At 41.1% G+C, this 22,301-nt stretch overlaps 1 protein-coding gene across 1 annotated transcript in view; it reads right to left on the reverse strand.

Moving 5' to 3' along the window:
- NKAIN2 (sodium/potassium transporting ATPase interacting 2) overlaps positions 1-22,301 on the reverse strand; it is a 1,459,012-nt gene that overhangs the window by 969,610 nt on the left and 467,101 nt on the right. The window contains exon 2 of the mRNA XM_077289446.1: positions 18,239-18,376. Coding sequence (XP_077145561.1) covers positions 18,239-18,376 — 138 coding nt within the window. The remainder of the gene's footprint in view (positions 1-18,238; positions 18,377-22,301) is intronic.

Below are 22,301 nucleotides of genomic sequence, written 5' to 3' on the forward strand. Positions count from 1 at the left end.
ACCAAAAAACAATAAAAGTACACATATTTAGTATTGCCGCATCCATAACGACCCGACCTATAAAACTGTCCCACTAGTTAACCCCTTCAGTGAACACCGGAAAAAAAACAAGGCAAAAACCATGGCTTTATTATCATACTGCCAAACAAAAAGTGGAATAACACGCCATCAAAAATACGGATATAAATAACCATGGTACCGCTGAAAACGTCATCTTGTCCTGCAAAAAGTGAACCACCATACAGCATCATCAGCAAAAAAATTAAAAAGTTATAGTCCTCAGAATAAAGCGATGCAAAAATAATTATTTTTTATATAAAATAGTTTTTATCGCATAACAGCGCCAAAACATAAAAAAAGATATATATATCAATTTTACCAAACGTGGAATGGTATAAATGCCCCCCCCCATAAGCAATTCATGAATAGCTGGTTTTTAGTCATTCTGCCTCACAAAAATCGGAATAAAAAGCAATCAAAAAAAGTCACGTGCCCGAGAATGGTACCAATAAAAACGTCAGCTCGTCCCGCAAAAAACAAGACCTCACATGACTCTGTGGACCAAAATATGGAAAAATTATAGCTCTCAAAATGTGGAGACGCAAAAAATATTTTTGCAATAAAATGCTAAAAAAACGCTATAAAAGTAAATCAAACCCCCCTTCATCACCCCCTTAGTTAATAAAATAAAATTTAAAAAATGTTTTTATTTCCATTTTCCCATTAGGGTTAGGGTTAGGGTTGGGGCTAAAGTTAGGGTTTGGATTACATTTACGGTTGGGATTAGAGTTGGGATTAGGGTAAGAGGTGTGGTTAGGGTTATGGTTGGGATTAGGGTTTGGGGTGTGTTGGAGTTAGGGGTGTGGTTAGGGTTGGGATTATGGTTAGGGGTGTGTTGGGGTTAGGGGTGTGTTGGGTTTAGGGGCATGTTCGGGTTAGGGTTCGGGTTAGGGGTTAGGGTTCGGGTTAGGGGTGTGGTTAGGGTTATGGTTAGGGTTGGGATTTGGGTTAGGGGTGTGTTTGGGTTAGGGTTTTAGTTAGAATTGGGGTTTTCCACTGTTTAGGCACATCAGGGGCTCTCCAAACACAACATGGCATCCAATCTCAATTCCAGCCAATTCTGCGTTCAAAAAGTAAAACAGTGCTCCTTCCCTTCTGAGCTCTCCCGTGTGCCTAAACGGTGGTTACCCCACTCATATGGAGTATCAGCGTACTTAGGATAAATTGTACAACAACTTCTGGGGTCCAATTTCTCCTGATACCCTTGGGAAAATACAAAACTGGGGGCTAAAAAATAATTTTTGTGAAAAAAAGGATTTTTTATTTTCACGGCTCTGCGTTATAAACTGTAGTGAAACACTTGGGGGTTCAAAGTTCTCACAACACATCTAGATAAATTCCTGGGGGGGTCTAGTTTCCAATATGGGGTCACTTGTGGGGGGTTTCTGCTGTTTAGGTACATCAGGGGCTCTGCAAATGCAACGTGACGCTTGAAGACCAATCCATCTAAGTCTGCATTCCAAACGGCGCTCCTTCCCTTTTGAGCTCTGCCGTGCACCCAAACAGTGGTTCTCCCCTACAAATGGGGTTTCAGCGTGCTCAGGACAAATTGGACAACAACTTTTGGGGTCGCAATAGACAATCTATGGGGTATTTTCAAGAGGAAGATTAGAGACACCAGACCCAACAATGCAGATGAACTGAAAGCTGCTATCAAAGCAACCTGAGCTTCAATAACACTTCAGCAGTGCCACAGGCTGATCGCCTCCATGCCACGCTGCATTGATGCAGTAATTGATGCAAAAGGAGACCCAACCAAGTATTGAGTGCATTTAGTGAACAAACATTTTCATTAGCCAACGTTTCAGTTTTTTAAATAATTTTTTTCAAGATTGTGTTGTAAAGTATTCTAATTTAGTGAGATAATGACTTTTGGGTTTTTATTGGATGTAAGCCATAATCAACAACATTAACAGAAATAAACACTTCTAATAGATCACTCTGTTTGTAATAACTCTATATAATATATGAGTTTCACTATTTGTATTGAAGAACTGAAATAAATTAACTTTTTGATGATATTCTAATTATGTGAGGAGCACCTATATCTTTTTTAGGGCAATTGTAAACTTTACACTATCATTAGTCAAACCTGGAGAATTTCAATTTCAAAATATTCAATCCTCCCTAGTAACTTCATTCATAAAGTAAGTAGTAAAAAGTTGTCACAGTGATTAAAATGTTAGAGCCCAATTCCTAAAAAGTTGGTATGCTTTACAAAATGTGAAGAATGCAATTACTTGAAAATCTCTAATAGCCATATTTTATTCACCCCATATCAGGAGTTGAAAGTTAGGCATTTTTCCATTTCATTTGAGAAACAAAACAACTTACAAATTGATGGCAGCAACATACTGTATATCCCAAAAATTCAAATAGTGTCAACAAAACCCTGGAAAAGTCAGTGTAATTATGAAAAACAGCTGGAGGTTCAATTTTTAAGTCATATAACTGTGAGTGTGCTAGAGAAGCTGAGTCTCTAAGAAGCAAAGATGGTGAGAAATTTACCATTCTGTGAATACCTGCTTTTAGAAATTGTGAAACAGTTTCCTAAATATGTTCCTCAATACAAAATTGCAAAGACTTTGGATATCCCACCAGTTACAGTACGTAGTATCATTAAAATACTCAGAAAATCTGGAGAAATCCATGTGCACAAGAGTCAAGCCCGGCAGTCATTATTAGATGCTCATGATCCATGGGCCCTAAGACAGCACTGCATTAAAAAATAGGCATAATTCAGTCATACAAACCACTGCATGGGATGAGGAATACTTTCAGTGATCATTGTCTGTGAATACAATTCACAGTGCAATCTATAAATGCAAGTGAAAGCTTTATCATTTACAGAATAAGTCATATACAGGTGTTTCTCACAAAATTAGAATATCATCAAAACTAAAACGAATTAACTTTTTCATGATATTCTAATTTTGTGAGAAACACTTGTTTGTGCAACACTCTGTGTTCTTTTCACACTATATGCAACCCCTTTCAAGCTCTTTAACACGAACACATCCTTAGTAATGTCAATGTTACTTCACTGTCATGAATCCCCAATGGCTAGGGATAGCACAGGACAAGCAAAGTATAACAAATATCGGACGAGCTCTAGGGTGATGGAACCTGGGCTGACCGCTGCCCTACGCCTGACAAACGCAACTAGAGATAGCCAGGGAGCGTGCCTACGTTGGTTCTAGACGCCACGCACCAGCCTAAGAGCTAACTAGTACTGCAGAGAAAACAAGACCTCACTTGCCTCCAGAGGAATTAACCCCAAAGGTATAGTTGCCCCCCACATGTATTGACGGTGAAATGAGAGGAAGGCACACACATAGAGATGATGTATATAGCTTTAGCAAATTGAGGCCCGCTGAAAACTAGAAAGCAGAAAGATACAAAAGGGGACTGAGCGGTCAGCAAAAAACCCTAATCGAAAAAACCATCCTGAGATTACAAGAACCCATGTGCCAACTCATGGCACATGGGGAGAACCTCAGTCCACTAGAGCAACCAGCTAGCATAGAGACATTCTAAGCAAGCTGGACCAAAAACCAAACAACTGAAAATCAGCACTTAGCTTATCCTGAAAGATCTGGGAGCAGGTAGGCAGGAACCAAGCAGAGCACATCTGAACACATTGATAGCCGGCAAGGGAAATGACAGAAAGGCCAGGTAAAATAGGAAACACCCAGCCTCTGATGGACAGGTGGAAACCAAAGGCCGCAACCCACCAAAGTCACCCAGTACCAGCAGTAACCACCAGAGGGAGCCCACAAACAGAATCCACAACACTTCACCATAGAAACGAATGGTGGCAATGCAGCATTAACTCACAGCTTATTTGTAACGTAGCATAGTGACAAAGTGTTGATGTCTTTTTAAATAAAAAAAGGCCATAAATTTTACCTTTTTGTTAATTGTGATAAGGCATAAATTATGCTTCTTTGTTATTTGTGATCTGGTGTCAGTGTCAGAGGTAACATCATACTGGCATGAGTGAGATGAGTGTTGTTCCATATATTTTAAACTGGCTTAAACTATATTTAACTTTGGATAACTTTTTCAGGCCAAATTATTCAACCCTTGCAAAATATAACAAAAAAATGTAAGTTAGGTAGGTACATGGACGGAACGCAAAATGTGTAGCAGCATAGCTGTGGCATGTACTGTGGAGAAAATGAACTAGTGAAACAGGTGTGCAAAAACACATATGCACAGTTAAATGTCTGCATTATTTTTATTTTTCTCTTTCTAGATAAAAAAGTAAGACACATTTATTCAAGTGTAATTAAATTCTACTCAAATATCACAAAATTCCGCATTGTCGAGAATGTGGATTGTTTTGTAATTTGCTTGATCGAATTAAAAATACCAATTAGACACACAACACACAAGGTTTGTCAATTACTGACCCTTATGCCCATCTGGAGATATATAACGAGTCCCATGCACTGGACACATATAACCTATACTGATTTATGCACAAAGGAACTCTACATAAAAAGTTAATTAGTAAATTTTATTGAAAAAATAACATAAAAATACAATAGATAGTATAAATAGTGAGGTACTTATACAAACACTAGACACCACAGACCAAAAGGCAGTTGTAAAAAGTTTGAATCTCCTATTGCTCCAATATAATTTGACCAAGTGGGTATTCAACTACTCTTGCATGCAGCGGCATAGAGATCATAACCTACCACTTATACATAAATAGGTAAAGCGGGCATAACGATAGTAATTATGACAACAAAACTGTTGTGAACTGTGTTTCTGGGCTCCCTCTGGTGGTCACTAACGGTATTGTGTTAGGTATGTCTTGTTGCAGGCCTGAGCTCCAGCTGTGTCGTTAAGCAGCGGGTGTTTCCTATTTGAGTCTCCTCTGGACTCAGTCTCTTGCCTGGCATCGTTGTATCCAGACCTATTTGGTCTCCTCCGGATTCCTTTCAGTCTCCTCATGCAAGAAAAGCTAAGTCTGTTTTGTACAATTTGGATCGTTTGCATTATTCAGTGTTTTTGTCCAGCTTGCTTTACATTTGATTTTTGACTCGCTGGAAGCTCTAGGGGGCTGATATTCTCCCTCCACACCGTCAGTCGGTGTGGGGGTTCTTGAATGTTCAGCGTGGATGTTTTGTAGGGTTTTCTGCTAACCGCATAGTCCACTATCTATTTTCTGCTATCTAGACTATTGGGCCTCACTTTGCTGAATCTAGTTCATCTCTACGTTTGTGTTTTCCTCTTGCCTCACCGTTATTATTTGTTGGGGGCTTTCTATATCTTTGGGGTTCAATTTCTCTGGAGGCAAGCGAGGTCTTATTTTTTCCCTCTAGGGGTAGTCAGTTCTCCGGCTGGCTCGAGACGTCTAGAACCAACGTAGGCACGTTCACCAGCTACTTTTAGTTGTTTGTGTCAGGATCAGGTATGCGGTTAGTCCAGTTTCCACCTCCCTAGAGCAGTATTTATATTTTTGCTATCTTGCCGGAATATCAGAGATCCTCTGCCATTGGGATCATAACAGAATGCCAGGCCTAAAGAAAATGTTTAATGCATCGCAGAAGCGGGATTAAAAAGAAGTTCTGAGTTTTTTGGTTTTTTTTTGCTGCAGTTTGCCTAGCTTCTTCCATCCCCTTTTTCTCTGAGTGGCTGAAACTCTGCTGCAGATATGAATGTCCAGACTCTGACTTCTAGTGTGGATCAGTTTGCTGCTAGGGTGCAAAGCATTCAGGATTTTGTTATCCATAGCCCTATGTCTGAACCAAAAATACCTATTACTGAGCCGTTTTTTGGAGATAGATCTAAATTCCTGAATTTTAGGAATAATTGTAAATTGTTTCTGTCTCTGAAACCTCGTTCCTCTGGTGATTCCGCTCAGCAAGTTAAGATTGTTATTTCCTTCTTGCGCGGCGACCCTCAGGATTGGGCCTTCTCTCTGGCACCAGGAGATCCTGCATTGGTGAATGTCGATGCGTTTTTTCTGGCACTTGGTTTGCTTTATGAGGAGCCTAATCTTGAAAATCAGGCTGAAAAAATGTTGCTGGTTATCTCTCAGGGTCAGGACGAAGCTAAGGTATATTGCCAAAAATTTCGGAAATGGTCCGTGCTTACTCAATGGAATGAGTGTGCACTGGCCGCAAATTTCAGAAATGGTCTTTCTGAAGCCATTAAAGATGTGATGGTGGGGTTTCCTATCCCTACAGGTCTAAATGATTCAATGGCTCTAGCCATTCAAATTGATCGACGTTTGCGGTAGCGCAAATCTGTTAATCCTTTGGCGGTGCTGTCTGAACGGTCACCTGATTCTATGCAATGTGACAGAATTCTGACCAGAGCCGAGCGACAAAATCATAGACGTCAAAATGGGTTGTGTTTCTACTGTGGTGATTCAACACATGTTATCTCAGCATGCTCTAAATGTTTAAAGAAAAAAGTTAATCCTGTCGCCATTGGTACTTTTCAGCCTAAGTTTATTTTGTCTGTGACTTTAATTTGTTCATTATCTTCTTACTCAGTTATGGCTTTTGTGGATTCTGGTGCTGCTTTAAGTCTGATGGATTTGTCGTTTGCCAAGCGCTGCGGTTTTGTCCTGGAGCCTTTGGAAAATCCTATTCCTCTTAGAGGAATTGATTCTATGCCATTGGCAGAGAATAAACCTCAGTATTGGACGCAGGTGACCATGTGCATGACTCCTGTACATCAGGAGGTGATTCGTTTTTTGGTACTGCATAAAATGCATGATGTTGTCGTTTTGGGTCTGCCATGGTTACAGGCCCATAATCCAGTTTTAGATTGGAAAGCTATGACTGTGTCTAGTTGGGGGTGTCAGGGGATTCATGGCGATTCTCCATTGGTGTCTATTGCTTCTTCTTCTACTCCTTCTGAGATCCCTGAGTTTTTGTCAGACTTTCAGGATGTATTTAATGAGGCCAGGTCCAGTGCCCTTCCTCCTCATAGGGACTGTGATTGTGCTATAGATTTGATTCCTGGTAGTAAGTTTCCTAAGGGACGACTCTTTAATTTATCTGTGCCAGAGCATGCCGCGATGCGGAGTTATATAAAGGAGTCTTTGGAGAAGGGACATATTCGCCCATCCTCGTCCCCTCTTGGTGCAGGATTCTTTTTTGTGGGCAAGAAAGACGGGTCTCTGAGACCTTGTATTGATTATCGTCTTCTGAATAAGATCACTGTTAAATTTCAGTATCCTTTGCCATTGTTGTCTGATTTGTTTGCTCGGATTAAGGGATCCAGTTGGTTCACCAAGATAGATCTTCGTGGTGCGTATAACCTTGTGCGCATAAAGCAGGGAGATGAATGGAAAACTGCATTTAATACGCCTGAGGGTCATTTTGAGTACCTCATGATGCCTTTCGGATTATCTAATGCTCCTTCTGTGTTTCAGTCCTTCATGCATGACATCTTCCGGAAATATCTGGATAAATTTATGATTATTTATCTGGATGATATTTTGGTTTTTTCTGATGATTGGGAGTCCCATGTGAACCAGGTCAGGATGGTGTTTCAGGTTTTGCGGCAGAATGCTCTATTTGTGAAGGGTTCAAAATGTATCTTTGGGGTACAGAAGGTTTCTTTTTTGGGTTTTATTTTTTCCCCTTCTACTGTGGAGATGGACCCAGTTAAGGTCCGTGCCATTCATGACTTGACTCAGCCCACGTCTGTTAAGAGCCTGCAGAAGTTCTTGGGCTTTGCTAATTTTTACCATCGTTTTATCGCTAATTTCTCCAGCGTGGTTAAACCTTTGACGGATATGACCAAGAAGGGTTCTGATGTTGAGAATTGGTCTCCTGCGGCCGTGGAGGCCTTTCGGGAGCTGAAGCGTCGGTTTACTTCAGCGCCAGTCTTGTGCCAGCCGGATGTCTCTCTTCCCTTCCAGGTTGAAGTTGATGCTTCTGAAATTGGTGCAGGGGCTGTTTTGTCGCAAAAAAGTTCTGATGGCTCCGTGATGAAGCCATGCGCCTTCTTTTCAAGGAAATTTTTGCCTGCTGAGCGGAACTACGATGTTGGTAATCGGGAGTTGTTGGCCATGAAGTGGGCATTTGAGGAGTGGCGACATTGGCTCGAGGGAGCTAGACATCGTATGGTGGTCTTGACTGATCATAAAAATCTGATTTACCTCGAGTCTGCCAAGCGCCTGAATCCTAGACAGGCCCGTTGGTCGTTGTTTTTCTCCCGTTTTGACTTTGTGGTCTCGTACCTGCCTGGTTCGAAGAACGTGAAGGCTGATGCACTTTCTAGGAGTTTTGTGCCTGATTCTCCGGGAGTCTCTGAGCCGGCTGGTATTCTCAGAGAGGGAGTAATTTTGTCTGCCATTTCCCCAGATTTGCGACGAGGGCTGCAAAAATTTCAGGCTGATAGGCCTGTTCGTTGTCCACCAGAGAGATTGTTTGTCCCTGATGGATGGACCAACAGAGTTATTTCTGAGGTTCATTCTTCGGTGTTGGTGGGACATCCTGGGATTTTTGGTACCAGAGATTTGGTGGCCAGGTCCTTTTGGTGGCCTTCCTTGTCGCGGGATGTGCGTTCTTTTGTGCAGTCCTGTGGGATTTGTGCTCGGGCTAAGCCTTGCTGTTCTCGTGCCAGTGGGTTGCTTTTGCCCTTGCCTATCCCAAAGAGGCCTTGAACGCACATTTCCATGGATTTCATTTTGGATCTTCCGGTGTCTCGGAAGATGTCTGTCATCTGGGTGGTGTGCGATCGTTTTTCTAAAATGGTCCATTTGGTGCCCTTGCCTAAGTTGCCTTCCTCCTCTGATTTGGTTCCTTTGTTCTTTCAGAATGTGGTTCGTTTGCATGGCATCCCTGAGAATATTGAATCTGACAGAGGATCCCAGTTTGTGTCCAGATTCTGGCGATCCTTTTGTGCTAAGATGGGTATTGATTTGTCTTTTTCGTCGGCTTTTCATCCTCAGACTAATGGCCAGACCGAGCGAACTAATCAGACGTTAGAGACTTATTTGAGATGTTTTGTTTCTGCTGATCAGGACGACTGGGTTACCTTTTTGCCACTGGCCGAGTTTGCCCTTAATAATCGGGCTAGTTCTGCCACCTTGGTTTCACCCTTTTTCTGCAACTCTGGTTTTCATCCTCGTTTCTCCTCGGGTCAGGTTGAATCTTCTGACTGTCCTGGGGTTGATTCTGTGGTGGATAGGTTGCAGCGGATTTGGAACCATGTGGTGGACAATTTGAAATTGTCACAAGACAAGGCCCAGCGGTTTGCCAACCGCCGCCGCGGTGTGGGTCCCCGACTTCGTGTTGGGGATTTGGTTTGGTTGTCTTCTCGGCATGTTCCTTTGAAAGTCTCCTCTCCTAAGTTCAAGCCTCGCTTTATCGGTCCTTATAAGATTTTGGAAATCCTTAACCCGGTGTCTTTTCGCTTGGACCTTCCAGCGTCTTGTGCTATTCATAATGTGTTCCATAGGTCCTTGTTGCGGCGGTACGTGGTGCCTATGGTTCCTGCTGTTGAGCCTCCTGCCCCGGTTTTGGTTGAGGGCGAGTTGGAGTACGTGGTGGAGAAGATTCTGGATTCTCGTATCTCTAGACGGAAACTCCAGTATTTAGTTAAGTGGAAAGGCTATGGTCAGGAGGATAATTCCTGGGTTGTCGCCTCTGATGTTCATGCGGCTGATTTGGATCATACCTTTCACGCTGCTCATCCTGATCGCCCTGGGTGTCTTGGTGAGGGTTCGGTGACCCCTCCTCAAGGGGGGGAAACTGTTGTGAACTGTGTTTCTGGGCTCCCTCTGGTGGTCACTAACGGTATTGTGTTAGGTATGTCTTGTTGCAGGCCTGAGCTCCAGCTGTGTCGTTAAGCAGCGGGTGTTTCCTATTTGAGTCTCCTCTGGACTCAGTCTCTTGCCTGGCATCGTTGTATCCAGACCTATTTGGTCTCCTCCGGATTCCTTTCAGTCTCCTCATGCAAGAAAAGCTAAGTCTGTTTTGTACAATTTGGATCGTTTGCATTATTCAGTGTTTTTGTCCAGCTTGCTTTACATTTGATTTTTGACTCGCTGGAAGCTCTAGGGGGCTGATGTTCTCCCTCCACACCGTCAGTCGGTGTGGGGGTTCTTGAATGTTCAGCGTGGATGTTTTGTAGGGTTTTCTGCTAACCGCATAGTCCACTATCTATTTTCTGCTATCTAGACTATTGGGCCTCACTTTGCTGAATCTAGTTCATCTCTACGTTTGTGTTTTCCTCTTGCCTCACCGTTATTATTTGTTGGGGGCTTTCTATATCTTTGGGGTTCAATTTCTCTGGAGGCAAGCGAGGTCTTCTTTTTTTTTTTTCCTCTAGGGGTAGTCAGTTCTCCGGCTGGCTCGAGACGTCTAGAACCAACGTAGGCACGTTCACCGGCTACTTTTAGTTGTTTGTGTCAGGATCAGGTATGCGGTTAGTCCAGTTTCCACCTCCCTAGAGCAGTATTTATATTTTTGCTATCTTGCCGGATTATCAGAGATCCTCTGCCATTGGGATCATAACACAAAACTCCCCCGGAAGAAGGCACACACAGCCAAAACGCGCGTTGGGGTCGTGGCACCATCAGACCAAAGGTAATGGAGATGAGGTGATGTTGTTATAATTACTATCGTTATGCCCGCTTTATCTATTTATGAATAAGTGGTAGGTTATGATCTCTATGCTGCTGAATGATTTCTTATATGTTATTTTTTCAATAAAATTTACTAATTAAATTTTTATGTGGAGTTCCTTTGTGCATAAATCAGTATAGGTTATATATTGATCGAATTAAGCAAAATGGTGGCTGGCCCATCTCTAATGATACCAATATGTGATAAAAGAATTAAAAAGATGAAAAGGCAGCAATCAAATCACTACTAGTGATGAGTGAATATACTCGTTACTCGAGATTTATCGAGCACGCTCGGGGGTCCTCCGAGTATTTTTTAGTGCTCGGAGATTTAGTTTTTCTTGCTGAAGCTGAATGATTTACATCTGTTAGCCAGCATAAGTACATGTGGGGGTTGCCTAGGGAATCCCCACATGTACTTATGCTGGCTAACATGTAAATCATTCGGCTGCAGCAAGAAAAACTAAATCTCCGAGCGCTAAAAAATACTCGGAGGACCCCCGAGCGTACTCGAGAAATTTCGAGTAACGAGTATATTCTCTCATCACTAATCACTACTAATATATCTCATACTTAATGAGCTTAGAATGAACAAATCGTATAGAAAGAAAGTGTCAGAATTGTGAGGAAGTAATTTATATACAGTTATAGATGTTGAGACACCCTTTTTGGAGCCACATCCCCAACTATAGGCTTTTACAAAACGTGAATTTAAGGCTGCAGTTAAGAATAGCAGTCATCATCTGCTTATGGTCCCAGTTTTCCTTTGGATATGTGAGCTCAGAACTTATTAGACCATATTAGGAAACATGTCATATAACTTTTTTGCTTTTTCGTTTTGTACATATTGTAGCGATTTACAAGTAATCAGCTAGCAGAGGCACAGTAAATCAAAATTTCACACTTTTGAGTCATTACTCAAACATGAATAACTGTTGAAGAATGAATATTGCACAACAAGCCATCCATAATGATTTATAAATCTGTAACAAGCAATTAGATATTTTAAAACTAACTGAATTACATACAATTTACAGTAATAAATATTATATTTTGCATTTCTGTTCCAGCAAGCCAAACATTGCATTAGCAAACTTTGCAAAGTGTAAGGCCATGTGCACACGTTAAGTATTTTTCGCGTTTTTTTCGCGTTTTTTCGCTATAAAAACGTGATAAAAACGCGAAAAAAACGCTTACATATGCCTCCCATTATTTTAAGTGTATTCCGCATTTTTTGTGCAAATGTAGCCTTTTTTTTCGCGAAAAAATCGCATCGCGGAAAAAAAAGCAACATGTTCATTAAAATGCGGAATTGCAGGGGATTCCGCACACCTAGGGATCCATTGATCTGCTTACTTCCCGCACGGGGCTGTGCCCACGATGCGGGAAGTAAGCAGATTATGTGCGGTTGGTACCCAGGGTGGAGGAGAGGAGACTCTCCTCCACGCACTGGGCACCATATAAGTGGTCAAAAAATAAGAATTAAAATAAAAAATAGCGATATACTCACCCTCGATGTCTTCCCGCCTCCACTGCATGCTGTCGCTTCGGTTCCTGTAGCTGATGTGCGGCGAAGGACCTTGCCGATGACGTCACTGTCCTGTGATTGGTCGTGAGCGGTCATGTGACCGCTCACGTGACCGTGACGTCACGGAAGGTCCTGTGCGCACAGACCAGCTATAGGAAGACGAATGGACGCCGCTGATGAGATGTCTGGGTGAGTATAAGCATTTTTTTAATTATTTTTAAACATTCTCTCTTTTACTATAGATGCTGCATAAGCTGCATCTATAGTAAAAAGTTGGTCACACTTGTCAAACAGTATGTTTGACAAGTGTGACCAACTTGTCAGTCAGTTTTCCAAGCGATGCTACAGATCGCTTGGAAAACTTTAGCATTCTGCAAGCTAATTACGCTTGCAGAATGCTAAAAAACCGCGAAAAAAACGGAAAAAAAACGCAAAAAAAAAAATGCGGATTTCTTGCAGAAAATTTCCGGTTTTCTTCAGGAAATTTCTGCAAGAAATCCGCAACGTGTGCACATACCCTAACAAACAAAAAAAGCATCTAAAGATGAATGTTACATATACCGCTGAGAAATATAAATCCATATTCATCATTGCCAAAGCTTAATACTTATTAGCATGACTCAGGTAAATGTATTCAATTTCACCAATAGAGAGAGAAGCTGCAGCTGCATCCCCCTCCTCCCTTTCTATTATTTCTGTATTAGTACAGATGGTTTTTTCAAGCACTGAAGTTTTTAAAGAAAGCCTTTGAGTAGGCAAACAAGAATTATAGAATACTTGAAGGTAAGAGAGATAATGTATTACCATAATAAAATATATTATGTGACGACAACATTCTCATGTACTACTGTTTAAAGAAATATATTCTATACTGTAGAAGCCAAAAATACATTGAATTAGATTTTTCTATTACTCCACACTCTAATCATTAGAAAATAGGAATATGCTTTTATCGGTAGGTATTTATTGTTTAACCCTTTCACTACCTTGGGTTTTTCCATTTTGGAGTTTCCCTTTTTTTGTTCCACTTCTTACCAGAGCCATAACTTTTTTTTTTTTTCCCTCAACATGACCATATGAGGGCTTTTCTTTTTGTGAGACGAGTTGGGCAAAAACGTTTGGTTTTGCAAAATAGTGAACAGGAAAACATGGAAATAAAACTGACCTGCCATTATGATTCTTCAGGTCATTACGAGTTCACCGATACTAAACATATATAGTTTCTTTTTTATTTAAGTGGTGAAAAAAAATCTAAAGTTTCTCCTAAAAAAACAAAAAAAATATTCCGAGACTCATAGCGTTTTCATTGTTCATGATCTGGGGCTGTGTGAGGGCTTATATTTTGCATACCGAGCTGATGTTTTTATTGATACCATTTTGGTGCAGATACGATCTTTTGAGCACCTGCTATTTCATTTTAATGCAATTTTTCAGGGCCAAAAAAAAAGGAATGCTGGCATTTTGATTTTTTTCTCGTTACACCGTTTACCATTTGGATTAACTCTTTTTATATATTGATAGATCGGTCGATATTGAATGTGTTGATACCAAATAGTGTATTTTTTAAAATTGTTTTATTTTGAATGAGGCAATTGGGTGGAGATTTAAACTTTAATATTTTTAATTTTTTTAATATTTTTTGAAACTTTTTTTTACTTTTCACTTGCTTCAATAGCCTCCATGGGAGACTACAAGCTGCAATCATTCGATTGCCTCTGCTACACACAGCAGGGCTTCAGCCCTGCTGTGTGTAGCAGAAATGCTCATTTGCTATGAGTGTTGACTGCTAGGCAGCGCTCATAGCTATCCGGCAAAAACAATCACAGGGGTCTTCTGCAGACCCCGAGTTGTCATGCTAACCCATTGTCGACCTGCTATCATGTGACACGGGTGGTATTAGTGGCACGCTTTCGGCGTGACCAGGTTAAATGCCGCTGTCAGACATTGACAATTGTATTTAACATAATAAAAGTCGCGGGTGGATCGGGGCTCATTAGAGGCACATGTAAGTTAATGAAATCAGCTGACATGTGTCAGAAAAATTGTGGGCTCAGCACCGGAGCCCGAAGCAAACAGGGGAGCCAACCTTAGACATACCTATTAGCATTTTTGCTTTATTTTTAATATATAGACTATTTAATCAGCAAATTCAAAACTAGAAATAATACAACAAAATAAAAAAATTACCCGGTTCAATAAGACATTAATACTATTTTGAATTCTTTCACAACCTGTGACATACATTGTTTCATTATAGGTTGATAAGGAATGTGTGAAGCAGTTTTTTGAGGTAAGCCTTCGTCATTCCAGGCAACACTGGCTATATTAATAAGCCAAAATTTGCATGTAACTACAGCAACTGGAGCTTTCTCTGATTGCTTTAGCCTAAAGGGGTATTTCCAAGTTAATAAATTGCTAAGAGCATGAAAATAAGCAAGTTTATAACTGACTTGCTTTCATTCTTGTGCTGTGACAGTTTTTATATTTCATAGTGTACAAGTTGTATTCCATTGAGCTTCACCACCAGGGCCTGCTCAGACCCTAGCCAAGTGTGTGCAGCAGATACATTCCAGGAGAAGGGTAACCTTCTAATAACACAGCCACATCTCTCCAGCCCATTGTTTTCTATTCAGCAGATGTTTGCTCACCTCCTTCTCTCTCCCTTGCATCTCCTTAGGGTACCGTTACACAAAACGATTTACCAACGATCACGACCAGTGATACGACCTGGCCGTGATCGTTGGTAAGTCGTTGTGTGGTCGCTGGAGAGCTGTCACACAGACAGCTCTCCAGCGACCAACGATGCCGAAGTCCCCGGGTAACCAGGGTAAACATCGGGTTACTAAGCGCAGGGCCGTGCTTAGTAACCCGATGTTTACCCTGGTTACCATCGTAAATGTAAAAAAAAAAACAGTACATACTCACATTCCGGTGTCCATCAGGTCCCTAGCCGTCTGCTTCCCGCACTGACTGAGTGCCGGCCGTAAAGTGAAAGCAGAGCACAGCGGTGACATCACCGCTGTGCTCTGCTTTTATTTTCCGGCCGGCAGTCAGTCAGAGCGGGAAGCAGACGGCTAGGGACCTGACGGACACCGGAATGCGAGTATGTACGGTTTGTTTTTTTTACATTTACGATGGTAACCAGGGTAAACATCGGGTTACTAAGCGCGGCCCTGCGCTTAGTAACCCGATGTTTACCCTGGTTACAAGCGAATGCATCGCTGGATCGGTGTCACACACACCGATCCAGCGATGACAGCGGGAGATCCAGCGACGAAATAAAGTTCCAAACGATCTGCTACGGCGTACGATTCTCAGCGGGGTCCCTGATCGCTGCTGCGTGTCAGACACAGCGATATCGTATGGATATCGCTGGAACGTCATGGATCGTACCGTCGTAGCGACAAAAGTGCCACTGTGAGACGGTACCCTTACTAGTTGATGTTATAAATCTTGCAAAATCACCAGCCCCCACCATCTGCATCTGTCAGAGCAGGTCTCCTAATCATGGCTCTTACTGTCCAGAGCTGTGTGCTTGCTCAAACACCGTTTTATCTTTGTGTTTGATTTGAGTGTGGTATGAGTGTCACTCGATTTTCTTGTACGCGAAGAAATTAAAAAAACAACCACTTTCTGCATTGTGACAGTTCATGATGTCAGACTGCACTTGGATTTCAGTCCAATTTTTTCATTTACCTATTGACTTGCACTGCTGATTTTGATCCGACCCTCGGATCAAAATCAGACACGTCTCCGATATTTTACGCAGACCACTTGGTCCGAGGAAAAAAATCAGACATGTGTATGGCCCCATAGACAATTATAGGTACAAGTGCTATCCATGAAAGTCAATGCTAGTACTCGTATGCAAAAAATGGAAGTCTGAATGAGGCCTAAGACTGTGTGATGCTCCAGACTTGAGAAAAAGTCTTTAACCACTTAAATGCCATTCTCAAAATCTGTGATTTCAGTGCTGATGAGCACGTAGATTGGCTTCTATTGGCTTTTTGCAATGAAATTGTGAGTCACCAGTGGGTTACCTTAGCAGGTGAGTGCCTGCTGCAGACCCCATTACTAGGAGAACCGTGATTTGCAGGTATACTGCAGTATATACCGTAGTACAAGCAAAGAACTTATTGCAGGTTCAAGTTCATTAAGTAGACTAAGAGACAAAGTAAAAATATAAAAAGTATGTTTTAATAAATACAAAAAAGTAAAATATCTAAAAATTTGTATCATCCCACTTTTCATGTCTATTATCAAAAAGGAAATTAAAATAAATCGGTCACCAAACTTAAAGGGGTTATCCATTTTAAATTGCTAAGTCTGCAGTCACTTTACAAACAAATATTCAAAAAGCATGAAAAAATAGTAAAGCTAGTTACAGACATGTCTTTACTCATCTCTCCAGTGATACAAATATATATATATATATATATATATATATATATATATATATATATATATATATATATATATATATATATATTTGCAGTGGGTTAAATCATATATAACTAAAGATGGATACCAAGTATCCATAAACCGCTCACACAAAAGATAAAAATCAGTAAAGTTTATTGAACATAAGTTTAAAACAATATATCACAAGAATAAAGGATATATGCATGAAGTTTACAACAAAGAGGATTTGTCCAGTATAAAAAGATGTGGTGGTGGTGAGCCAAAAATGTAATATAAGGCAATGGTGCCACGTCAGACCAAAAATGCAGATCATTCAAAAACAATAGAGTTGCCAGTGAACATTTCAAGAATGTGTTTCTAGTGTATTGCAAGTCGTCGACATGCGCCGTTAGTGAGAAGAGGCCTTCATCGAGGATTATGGGATGAGTGTGCATGTGCATACTGGCGCCATCTTTGTGAAGCCCTATAGATGTCGCCATGTTTCTTTGTCTCATTGAGGGCATAAGACAAGGTATCCTTATAATATGAAATGCAGGTGAAATCATTACATTGTGGATATTCTCATAGTATAACAACTGTGTCAAAGAGCGTATTGCTGCATATAGCATTATATAATTTTCAACAAAATTTATTATAAAGTGCATTGTGCTAAAAAAATATATAAGGGATAAGGGGGGGAGGAATTGTATCCCAAAGGGGATATGATGAAATCCACTAATATAGTTGCCAAATATAAAGGGAGATGGCATAATACCACTAATGCTCCCTGTCATAAGGGATATAATGGTGAGTGAAAAAAACTAAGAGATCTAAAAAAAGAGAGTACACAGTCACATTGTAACATTGTCAATCCCTCACAAATGAACAATTGTCTGCAGTCACTTTGTATTAATCCACCCAGTTCATGCAGCGTGTGCTACAAGAATTTGCCGGTCTCTGAACCAGGAACGGGGGTGATGCATGTGTTGTGAATACTCCCAGGCTGAACCCGTTTAATGGGCGAGACGTTGCTTTATACATTTGCATGGAGCGAGGTTGCGCTCCATATAGTGACACTGCCATCTAGTGAGTGCAGCCGTCCAGTGGGTGTGGTCTTGCACATTGCAGACATCACCACCATTTTCGGCTCAGAAAACAGTGAATCTTCACAGCGCACAATGCGTGCGCTGGGGTAATTTCACAGTGAAAACTGTGTAAAACATAGATTCCCAAAATAGTATCAATAAAGTCAGCTCAATGTCCAAAAAACAAGCAAAATTGGAAAATTGCGACAGAATTTTTATTTCATAAATTTCAGAAGTTTGGTATTGATGTAATTGTACTGACTTGGAGAATCATGCTGCCAGGTCATTTGTGCTGCACAATGAAACCCTAAAAGCAAATGCTTAATTTTTTTTTCCTTTTTGTAACTTATATGATAAAATGAATAGTATTGTGAATGGTGTTAATGATGTCAACATACAGTGTTACTAAATAACAGTGTTCTATTGTACAGGCATCTAATCTTGTTTAGAAAGTCTCAGAGAAATTTATTAACATAAATATTAGGCTTGATGTCATGGGTATTACAATGTAACATTTTAATTTAATTTAAACTGTATTATAAATGTACAGATACTTACTCCTGTTATATAACGCGTCCTACACTGGATGGTTCCAAATAATCCAAGGATAACAATAATTATATGTACAAAATTTGCCAAGATAGGTGCCCACTGGTAGCCAAGGAAGTCAAATATTTGTCTCTCCAGAATGCAGGCCTAAAAGAAAACCACATATAAATATTAATGATGAAACCCATCAAACTCTTCTATACATGAAAAAAACAGATAAAAACATAATGCAAAAATTACAAATTCATGTTTTTCGATTGTGACTGAATAAATGTGCAGTGTTTGTAAGAAAGATTTTAGTCATAGCCAAAACATAATTCAGTGTACAGATGTCAAAAGATATTAGAATCCTGCACCAGAAGCATGGAAAGAGTACTAATAATCTAATTTTCAGTCTCAAAGTAAATAATTTCACATAACATATTCTTGTAATATCAAATTATAATTAATTTTTTATTCAGGAGCCACATTGGCTTGGACTACACTATAATGTAAAGTTGCTCACAGTTTGCACTATTACTAAGAAACCTCAATGTTTTTCTTGAGTAGAAAAAGTTCATTTTTACAAAATCTCTTGTACTGTGTATAGCATCGTAATAACTTAGACACCATGTTAACATATTGATGATATTTACCATGAAAAACATGCTTCATCATGGAGCAGGAGAACTTGCAGCATCATGCTTGCTTCTGCCTCTTTATCTTCCTAGCACCTCTTTACTGTCCTCTTTTTTAACTTTTATTGTTCGTACTCAACTACCTTTAAAAAGGACGAGTGCAATACGATAAAATATCGGATTGTACTGTGACTAATGTTAATAAATGATTATGGGCTCATCTGAAATTTTTTTGGAATTGGAAAAAAAAATGGCAGGATGCTGCCAGTGGCCACGTATATCGGATGAGGCTCGCCAATGCAAGTAAATGGGTGAGGGAAAAAAATTGCATGGCACACGGACCATGCATGTGCCGTCTGATTTTTAGGCACCAGTTTCATAGGAAACCTGACATTTCACCAGCCAAGTACAGTAAATTCACAGCGTGACCCATCAGAATAGAATTGATATACCTAGACTAGAGATAGAAAGATGTCTGTAACATATATAGTTTGTGCAGTGCATGTGTAGTTTAATGCACAGTACATGTATAAAAAATAAATGAAAAAAATGGCTTGGGCCCCCTAAGTTTTCTTAACCAGCTGAGAGAAAGTCAACAGCTGGGGGATGATGTTTATAGCCTAGGAAGGGGGTAATAAATGTGGAACTTCCCAGGCTAATAATATCAGCTCACAGCTGTCTACTTAGCCTTTACTGCTTATTATCAAGAGGTGATTCCCCCCAAAAAATTATGTGGGGTCCCCATATAATAAATAACCAGCAAAGGCTAGGCAGACAGCTGCAGGTTGATATTAATAGCCTTCAAAGGGGCCATGGATATTGACCCCCTCTCATATTCTGTGCTCCCATTGGTGAAGCTGCTTTTAGAACCATCATTTCCTTTTATTTATCTCACTATTCACTAGGCATACAGTATCTGATTGAACCAGCAGTGGAAACTGCATTCAGTTCTTCTTAATTGACCCATAGTATAAAATGCAATTTGGTATGTCTCTGTCTCCTCATTCAGGAACTTACTGTCATGGTTGCAACCCTCAGTGTACAGGGGCGTGTTGACCCTGTCAGTACTTTGATTGACAGCTTGGCCAGCCAATCTGGTACAGGGGCATGCTGAGCTGTCAGTGTGTTGATTGACAGCTTGACTATCCAATCTGTGACTGGGAGGCGTTGGCTGTCTCCAAGTGTTCACTGTCCCTGGTGATTGCCATGCCTACTTAACTGAGCTGCATCTCCCAGACCTCTGCCAGATGTACATTCAACAAGTGAGGTTTTTGCTCCCCCTGCCTTGAGTTCTGTATGCTTGATCACTTGCTGTCTGACCTTGGACTTTGTTCTGACCATCCAACTGTTTAACCCTTCTGCAGTGATCCATTATCCTCCTGGTATTCTGATCTCGTAATGTTACCTGACCACACTTTGTCTCTTCCTTCTGTTTATGACATATTCTCCTGGCTTCTGACCTTGGACTCCTTGACCATTCTGACTCATGGCTTGGCCATGAGAAGTGACTAGCTTCACATTACATCTGGCTGATACATTTTTCTTTTTTGCCAGTATGGATCCTGTTCACATGCTTTATGACCAGGTGGCAAATTTTGACTCAGATGACTCAGGATCTGGCTAAGGATTGCCAGAGTCTGGAGTCATTGCAATATCAGTTGCAGGGACAGATAAATAAATTAATGAAGACCCCCATAATCCTCCACTGCCAGCAGTGGCTGTGACATCAGTACCCTCTGATGTACAGTTGGTCTCTCACGAACCTGTGAGATCCCTCCCTGATAAATTTTCAGAAGAGAAAGACCAGTTTAGGGTATTCAGGGAGAGCTGTAAGTTATTTTTTGCCTTGCTCTGCCGGTTGTCAGGGGAGGAGTTCCAGCAGGTGGGAATAATCATGTCCCTATTGTGAGGGAGTCCTCAGACCTGGACATTTTCTTTGTCCCCACAATCCCCAGAACAGTTTTCTTTTGACACCTTCATTGACAGTTTAGGTCTGATATATGATGAACCTGACAGAATCCAGGTCAATGAGGCTAAGATGATGAACCTGGCTCAAGGGGATCACACAGTGGAGGACTTCTGTACTGAGTTCCGGCAGTGGTCCACCGAAGTTCTATGGAATGATGCTGCTCTCAGGGGCCAGTTCTAAAAGGCCTTTCTGAAACCCTCAAGGATGCTCTGGTCCTCCATGATGCCCCTTGAACTCTGATTGAGACCATGACTCAGGCCATACGAATGGATTGCAGAATCCGTGAGAGACATGGTGAACAGCAGGCTGCTTGTCATACTTCCCCAGAGCAGGTCCATTTACCCAAGGTTAGAGTTGCCAGTCTTCATGTTGCAAAGAGAAGATGGAGACTAGATCTTGGACTCTGCCTAAACTGTGGTCTCTCTGGACATTTTCTTAAGAATTGCCCCACTCATCCTCAAGCTATCAGACCATCAGGAGAACGTCTGAGTCTGGGTGATGGCTGAGGAGGTCACGCAGACTCAAACCTCTGATAAAGTACTGATAAATATGATGATTTCCTTCAAGAACCAGGTGTTATCAACATTGTTGTTCATTGACTGTGGGTCTGCGGCTAAATTTATTGATTTGGGACTGGTTCTGAAGTTAGGGTTAGGGACAGTTAGTTTAGAAAAGACCCATTCAAGTCATCGACCTTTACAAGACACCATTATCTTACAATTTTGTCATAAGAGCATCGATGAATTTCACTCTCCAATTGGGAGCTCTCCAGTCTGAATCCATCTTCTGTACTTGTGTTGGATAATTTACCTGCTGGATTGGTACTGGGGTTTCCATGTTTGCAGATTCACAATCCTGTTATTGATTGATGTCCGAAGGAGATAGTGAAATGGAGCCCCAAGTGTTACAAAAAATGTCTAAAAAACACACAAATATGCTCCGATAGTCTGAAGGGTCTTTTGGGGTACCTGAAGGACTTCAGAGATGTGTTCTCGGAAAAAGAGGTGGAGATATTGCCTCCCCAACATCCCTATGATTGTTCTATTGATCTTATTCCTATTCCCAAATTGCCAAAAGCTCGTCTTTACTATTTGTTGGCACCTGAATGAACCACCATGATAGAAATTATTAACAAAAGTTTAACCCCTTTCTGACCTCGGACGAGATAGTACGTCCGAGGTCAGATCACCCGCCATGATGCAGGGCTCCGGCGGCGAGCCCGCATCAAATCCGGGACATGTCAGCTGTTTTGAACAGCTGATATGTGCCCGCAATAGCGGCGGGTGAATTCACCCACCGCTATTAACTATTTAAATGCCGCTGTCAAACGCTGACAGTGGCATTCAACCGGCTCTTCCGGCCGGGCAGCCGGAAATGAGCGCATCGCTGACCCCTGTCACATGATCGGGGGTCAGCGATGCTTCTGCAGAGTAACCATAGAGGTCCTTGAGACCTCTATGGTTACTGATCCCGGATAGCTGTGAGC

This window comes from Ranitomeya variabilis, chromosome 2 (assembly GCF_051348905.1).
Source record: "Ranitomeya variabilis isolate aRanVar5 chromosome 2, aRanVar5.hap1, whole genome shotgun sequence".
In the NCBI taxonomy this organism is placed as follows: Eukaryota; Metazoa; Chordata; class Amphibia; order Anura; family Dendrobatidae; genus Ranitomeya; species Ranitomeya variabilis.